Source organism: Macrobrachium rosenbergii, chromosome 56 (assembly GCF_040412425.1).
Source record: "Macrobrachium rosenbergii isolate ZJJX-2024 chromosome 56, ASM4041242v1, whole genome shotgun sequence".
In the NCBI taxonomy this organism is placed as follows: Eukaryota; Metazoa; Arthropoda; class Malacostraca; order Decapoda; family Palaemonidae; genus Macrobrachium; species Macrobrachium rosenbergii.
Genome location: NC_089796.1, coordinates 76,953,458 through 76,960,613, shown reverse-complemented (window position 1 = coordinate 76,960,613; position 7,156 = coordinate 76,953,458). Strand labels below are relative to the sequence as shown.

The 7,156-nt window shown below is 36.6% G+C and overlaps 1 protein-coding gene across 1 annotated transcript; it reads left to right on the top strand.

The window, feature by feature from the left end:
• Positions 1 to 1,628: 1,628 nt before the first annotated feature.
• LOC136836557 (pigment-dispersing hormone type 1-like) lies at positions 1,629 to 3,281 on the top strand. Its single transcript, XM_067101000.1, has 3 exons — positions 1,629 to 1,784; positions 2,119 to 2,218; positions 2,669 to 3,281. The coding sequence occupies exons 2-3, from the start codon at positions 2,120 to 2,122 to the stop codon at positions 2,807 to 2,809; spliced, it is 240 nt and encodes a 79-aa protein (XP_066957101.1). The 5' UTR covers positions 1,629 to 1,784; position 2,119; the 3' UTR covers positions 2,810 to 3,281.
• Positions 3,282 to 7,156: the final 3,875 nt, after the last annotated feature.

Sequence of the window (7,156 nt, the reverse complement as noted above, 5' to 3'; positions counted from 1 at the left end):
AGAATGGCTTAGAAAAGCAAGAAAGATTGCATCCGCAATGAATATTTTCGTACCAAGTGGAGCATAAGCCTCGCGAAAGAAGACCACTGAAACGGCATAATGGACCCTTTCATTGTGTCCTTCCTCTGTATTTGACAAGGGAAAAGGGGTTTCATCGTTGTGTAACGGGCGTGATTAATATCTTTTTCTCACCGTGGGTGAACTGAAACGTAAGTAATTCAGGGTTCAGTTCTTAGAATAGAATAGAATATAGAATTTAGGCCAAGCCCTGGGACCTATGAGATCATTCAGTGCTGAAAGGGAAATTGATAGTGAGAAGGTTTGAAAGGTGTAACAGGAGGAAAACCTCACAGTTGCCCTAGGAAACAATTGTTAGAGAGGGTGGAAAGTCAGCTGGAAGAAAGAATATGAACGGAGGTAGAGAAAGGGAAATGGAAGAGGTTGCAGCTAGGGGCCGAAGTGCCGTTGCAAAGACCCTTAAGTAATGCCTACAGTGCACCACGTGATGTGCACTGACGGCAATTCCCCCCTACAGTACAGGGTTCAGGTTTTGCATCCGCGTATAAGGTTGGGAACAGGCAACGATGTCACCTCGTGGTAATCGTTCCCTGGAAATGGATGAAGATTTGACAATTTGGCGTCACAGTATTTCATTTACGTTAATCTGAAGAAATTAAAACTACTTGTTTATCGAATTTTTTTTCCACTAAAACACAAACTGTTCTACAAGAAGTGGGGCAATTTGCATGTTGAAATTAACTTTGCCCTTAGATTTTGTTATACTGCGTACGTAAGACATAATAATGTAACGAAGACAATAAACCTCTGGTAACGAATGTCTGACATTATAACCTGTAATATTTCCTGAGACCCGCATCACGTTCTTTTGCGTAGAGTCTGAAGAGAAGCTGGTGATAGTGTCCTTTCACCAATATTATTTTCCTACCATAAATATCGCATAATTTAGCCGGCAATGCAATGCTGTTTCGTATAGTTTTTACTCAAGTACCATTAATTACTTAGCATAGTAATACTTAACAATGAAGAAGTATTTTGCTTCATAAGATCTGCTGTCCACACATTTTCAGCTATATGCAGTTTGCCTCGTATCCCTTAGTAACTGTAGTGCTTTCACCCAATTTTGCTTTTCGTTTGTCTCTGCGACTGTACATAAATGTTTGGGAGTGAAGCCCTCTTGCTATATAAGATAAGGATATTGTAGCTAAGATATTCCCCTTCTAATCAGAAAGTCACTAAAACTTACCTAGGAATTGTCACGGAAGGTGGATAACGTTACGTTATTTAGTAACTCCGGGACAGCTTATCACGAAAATTTCAAGAGCGCGACGTTATGGTCAGAAGAGTAATGTAACTTGAATTATATTACTCGAAAAATAATCCACTTCGTCACACCTGGAAAATATTTGAATATCAATTATGTTTTTGAAGGTGGCGCAGAAGTTCCTGTCTAAAAACTTGAGCTATTAATTTTTTTGTTTAAGTGTGTGTGTGTGTGTGTGTGTGTGAGAGAGAGAGAGAGAGAGAGAGAGAGAGAGAGAGAGAGAGAGAGGGGGTTGGCCTAAACCAGTGTAGTAGGGGATGAGTAAGGAAGACGGTCTCAGGGGAACCAGGGGTCTGCGCTGCATAAAAAGTGGACGCATCTCTTTCGATTCCAGCATTGGATCCTCACTTCCTCCTCTGACCACTTTCTTACCACCTTCGAGTGTAAACCCAGTTCTTCCTTCTGCGTAAACGAGCGCACGTCCACTTACATAAATCGCGATGTGCGTTCAACCCTTCAGCTGGTTTGAGGCCCTGTCATTCACCTAACGCAAATAAATAAAAAGTCAAGATTAACAATTCTCAATAAAGTTAAATTGGTTTGAGGCCCTTCATTCATCTATTGAAAATAAAAAAAAGTCAAAATTAACCATTCTCAATAAAGTTAAACCAGTTTGAGGCCCTGTCATTCATCTATAAAAAAAAAAATAAAATGGTCAAAATTAACAATTCTCAATAAAAGTACAACTCATCTGTTTTCGAGTAGACCGAAGCGGGTCGCATTTATCTCTTTGGTCTGACAGTGTCGTTGTAATTTTTCCCATTCCCTCCTTTCAGAATGCAGATCAAATTCGTCGCAGTTATGGTGGTCATGATGGCTGCCATCTGTTGCATGGCAGCTGCCCAACAGGATGACCTACAGATTACCGAACGACAGGTGAGGGACAATTATCTCCAGGCAGCGCGACTTCACTTTAATCGTATTTACTGAATCTCCTTAACAAGATCGTGACAGATGCACAATGGCAGGGTTCACATGCAACAAAATGTTACCTCAGACTATAATGCCTCAAGCAAATGCTCAGCTGTGGTCGGCACGGCCAAAAAGAACACATATAGTTTGTTTTTGTCTAATTCTATTTTTATACTGTATAGTGAATCATCTTGTATTATCTAAGTAACTTTTATAATCATCTGACTGAAACGTGGTGGCATTACTATTTTCTTTTTTTTATATTTAACAAGCAGCCGTCTCAAGCCGTGGATGAAAACATCTCCCAATTCATCCTTTTTTCAGACTGTAGATGCAATTCCCAGCCGCCGAGCCCGATTTTGCGATCGCAGTGAAGACTATTAGTTAATAACTGATCCGTGACTTCTTTTGCAGATAGTGGCAGAACTGGCAGCCCAGATCCTGCGCGTGACACACGGTCCCTGGGGTGCATCAGTTGCCCAGAAACGCAACTCGGGAATGATCAACTCAATTCTAGGGATACCTAAGGTCATGGCTGAAGCTGGGAAGAAATAGGAAGACGGGGCCTCTCAGATTCTAGGTATGGCGTCGGTCTTGCTGTGCAAAGCAAACGCCTTTTCTTGGAACAGAACAAAGGACACTTCTTAGTGATACATTTGATGAAAATGGAAATATATAACCTTGGTTTTCTGAAACGTACTTTACGCAAGTTGTTATATATATTATTAACGAGATATATAGTCAATACGTATTTCTAATCAGTACTAAAATTTTAATGACTTTTTTGTTTTTCTGGTTACAAAAGGCTTTGATTGGGAAATTGTAGAATATTGTCTCGTAAACAAAATTTCCAGAACACTTCAAGTCGGACATAACCAAATAACTGGCATGAACTGAAATTTATCTTCCAGTCATAGTCAGCTATAATTATAGGTAGCGAAATTTACATTGATCTTATCGATTATTTAAACTCACTATATCATAAAATGTTAGATTAACAATGATTTAAAATAAAGGTAATAGAATATTGGAAGGTTTCACTTTTCTTGCTTGGTATAATTGCAACTGAACGTCTGTGTACAGATGTATATATATATATATATATATATATATATATATATATATATATATATATATATATATATATATACATATATATATATATATATATATATATATATATATATATATATATATATATATGCATATATACACGTGTGTTTGTTATTTCTCATGACCCGGGATGGCCCTAGAGCAAAACCTAGGCAATGGTTACTGTAGCATTCAAGCTAAATCTTAAATACCGAACGCCATAAGAGGAAACTAAACCCTAGGCCTACTGGTTGTGGAAACCAATCCTAATCTGCCATTCACTGTCTATTGCTACTAAACTTCCATTACAATGACAGCTCTCTCTCTCTCTCTGCACTGGGATGGATCAGAATTGCTAGGTCTGTAGTTTGATCCTGATCTCTTGTCCACCAGATGACCCCGTTGTGAATGGAATGGAATGGAATACTGTATAGGATTTTGGCCCAAGACCAAGCGCTGTGAGCTATTAGGTCATTCAGCACTGAAAGGGAAGTTGTCAGCAAAAGGTCTGAAAGGTGTAACAGGAGGAAAACCTAGCAGTTGCTCTATGAAATAATTGTTAGGAGAGGGTGGAAAGTAAGATGGAAGAAAGAGAATATGAATAGAGGGTCTCTCACCCCTTGAAAAAGTCCTACAGCATAAAAAAAAAAAGGAAAACAACAAATATGGAGAAAATATTCAACATTTGGAAGTTTTCCTTTTGATATTAAGGTTCTCCTTTTCCTGTATCTCTTAAGCTAACTCTCATCCATTCTCCTACCATTCCAGAATTATATATGGTTTTCTTTTCCAACCTATTATTCCCCATTTTTTACACATGACCAGACCATCTCACATTACTCTAGTCCATTCTTTCATTTACACTATCCTTTAACACTACTTATTGCCCTTTTACTTTTTATGACACCTCATACACTAGGCAAACGGTGCATATAAACAACCTCCACTTTTTTCTCTTCAGTTTGCATATAATACCCACACTGCAGTTCAATAACGGAGACATCCACAATTTATCTTCTTATCTCCAATTTTTGCACCTACAGCAACAGTTCTTTCTCTAACCCCTAGAATCAATTCATCTGTAAAATTTCAAGCAGTCATGGAGATTCAATAAACTCGTCTCAAAGAAATAACTTTCCTGTCTACATATTCTGAAACACGGACAAGTTGCCATATGCACTTTTTCCACAGTACTGAAACCACAGGAAAAGTACCAAAAAGGACCTAAAGGTGAAAAGTCATAATAGTGATTGGCAATGAAGCTGAAAAGTTATGACACTGAACAAATGTTCACGAAGATGAAACTGAAGGCCAAATGGACATTTGGTGGTGTAATGAGTTTAAAGATCATTTAACTTGTCTGGTACTAAGAGTTTAGCCAATTTATATAAAAAGTAAAAGATACAATAAAGTATTTTACTAATCTTGTGTAACCAAAGACAAAAATGTGCCAATTGCAAAGATGTTAAGAATTAAACCATTTACATACTTTAGTTAGACCAACAAATTGGTTAAAACTGCAGAAAGCTCCTCAGTGATTTGATGGCATAACCCCTTTTGGAACAGAATGTAATAGGTATCTCCATCTCCAAGCTTACAAATATGTTGAGGACAAATGAGCTGACAAAACCGCACACTGAATATACGAGAATAATGAAGAATATAGTGCTGGAATTACAACTACTGTAATGTACAGATGATACTGAGCACGGTAATGTTAGCAATAATTCTCACACTACTGTCGGCGCTCATGATTGTGTTTGGAATTTGGACAGTATGAAAACTAAAGCTGAACATACTGAAGAGACCAGAAACAGTAAACTTGATGATGTCATGGAAGAATCTCAACTTGGTGTTGCTAAAGGGCTGCTTAAGAGTGAAACACTTTGAAGAATGGTATGACAAGCAAGAAAAGTAGACAAGGGTGAAGATTTTTAATACAACATCTTGATAAAAAAACATGCAGCTGTAAAAGAGTACTGTTGTTATTATTCTGTCAGGAATGAATAATATCGACTGTAATCTATAAAGCTGAGTTTGGCAATGGCACATTTAACTCAGGCCCCTTGGGAGACAACTCGAGCCAACACTGTACCTGCAATTTTTTCAGAGAGTAAACCCTTACCTTTACTGTACGGTATTGTTGTAAGTAGCAGGGAAGATCAAAAATACAACAAAACTTACGCTTATTTGAAAAATAAAGGAATTCCAGATACAACTTCGATAACAAATGACCTTGAGCTAGCAGGAATAACAGTACTACTAACAAACTTCTCTGCTGCCTCAATCTGTAGTCGTTTCTTTCCTTATAGTCAGTGCCTATGGCAGGACATTGATCAGCACTGTAACTATGATAAGCCAAAGCTAGCATTGTACACTAATCAAGCAATTACTGTACAAGCTCCTTCCTTTGTCCCATAGTAAGATGCTCAGTCATTATTTGGTGAATTGGTGAATTCACTAAATGTTAAACTGATGAAAGTGATATTTTAACTTGAGTAAAAGGTTAGGAATATTTCAGGGGAAGGTACAAACACCAATGTACAAAGTTTAATTATGGTCAGTCAATACTCAAAGACAGCTAGCAAAATCAAAAATTCTCCAACTACTCGTCAGAAGTGAGAGGCATTAAATCAAATATTAATTGAACAGGCAACTACAGTATAGGGTTTGCCATTTCAAGGCCAAAAACCACACAAGATGCCATTAATGAAACAATAACATTTATTTGCAATTCTTATAAATGATTGGATTTCACACTATCCTTATACAGGGTATTCACTTTTTTATACTGATTGTTTCCTTTCTTTCTATAAATTTTTCAATTTTAAAACGTGAAAAATTCTTAATATCGTAATTAGTCAATTCTAATTATTCTGCAAATAGTGAGCCCTTTATGTGTTTAATATCTTATTGATCATTTTGGTTTCATTTAGTGAGCCCTTTATGTGTTTAATATCTTACTGATCATTTTGGTTTCATTTTTATTTAACATTATACATTTTAGGCTTCAATGTCCATTTGATGACATAAATTTTCCACTTATCATTTCAGATCCAATGCAGCACCAAGGAATGCATCCTTGAGAATATCACCAAATCCACTCACCTTCTTACGTGGATTTTGTGATATCATTTCAGATGTACTGTATGTTATAGTACTCTCCACAACTTGCCCTTGGCCCCCTGACCTTCGGCAAAAGTGCATTTGGTACCCAACCGTGTACTGCAAAAAAAAAAAAAAAAAAAAAAAAGATTTGGTATAGTACACAAAAAATGTAAAAAAATAACAAATAAATAATTCCAACTAATATGCAAATCCACACAAAATGAAAACAACGACAACAAACCACTTTTAAGAATCAATAAAACTCCAAGGGTAAAAATACAAGGTAAACATCAATTTATAACAAGTTATCATCCAGTATAACATACCAAAATACACGAAGTATGGACACTCTTCTCAAGCATAGTATCTCCAGGTTCAATAACTTCTCTTGTTATACAAATTTCATCTGCTATGTAAATAACCACACTGGGCGTTTCTAATGAATAACTCAGCAAGATGAAATATACTGATTACAGAGATGTGTCTGAAAAAATTGATTCTATTGCAGATTTTGCATCAATGACTAAATTTCCCTTAGATGACAACATGGGCAATATGAAATTTCAAAAGATTTATGCAAGGTACTATAGTTACTCTTCATAATATTGGCATTATTTGCGGGATAAATAAAATTTGAGATCCATGTAAACATGTATGATTAATGTGACTAGAAAAACTTATGAGCCAATACCAAACCAATGA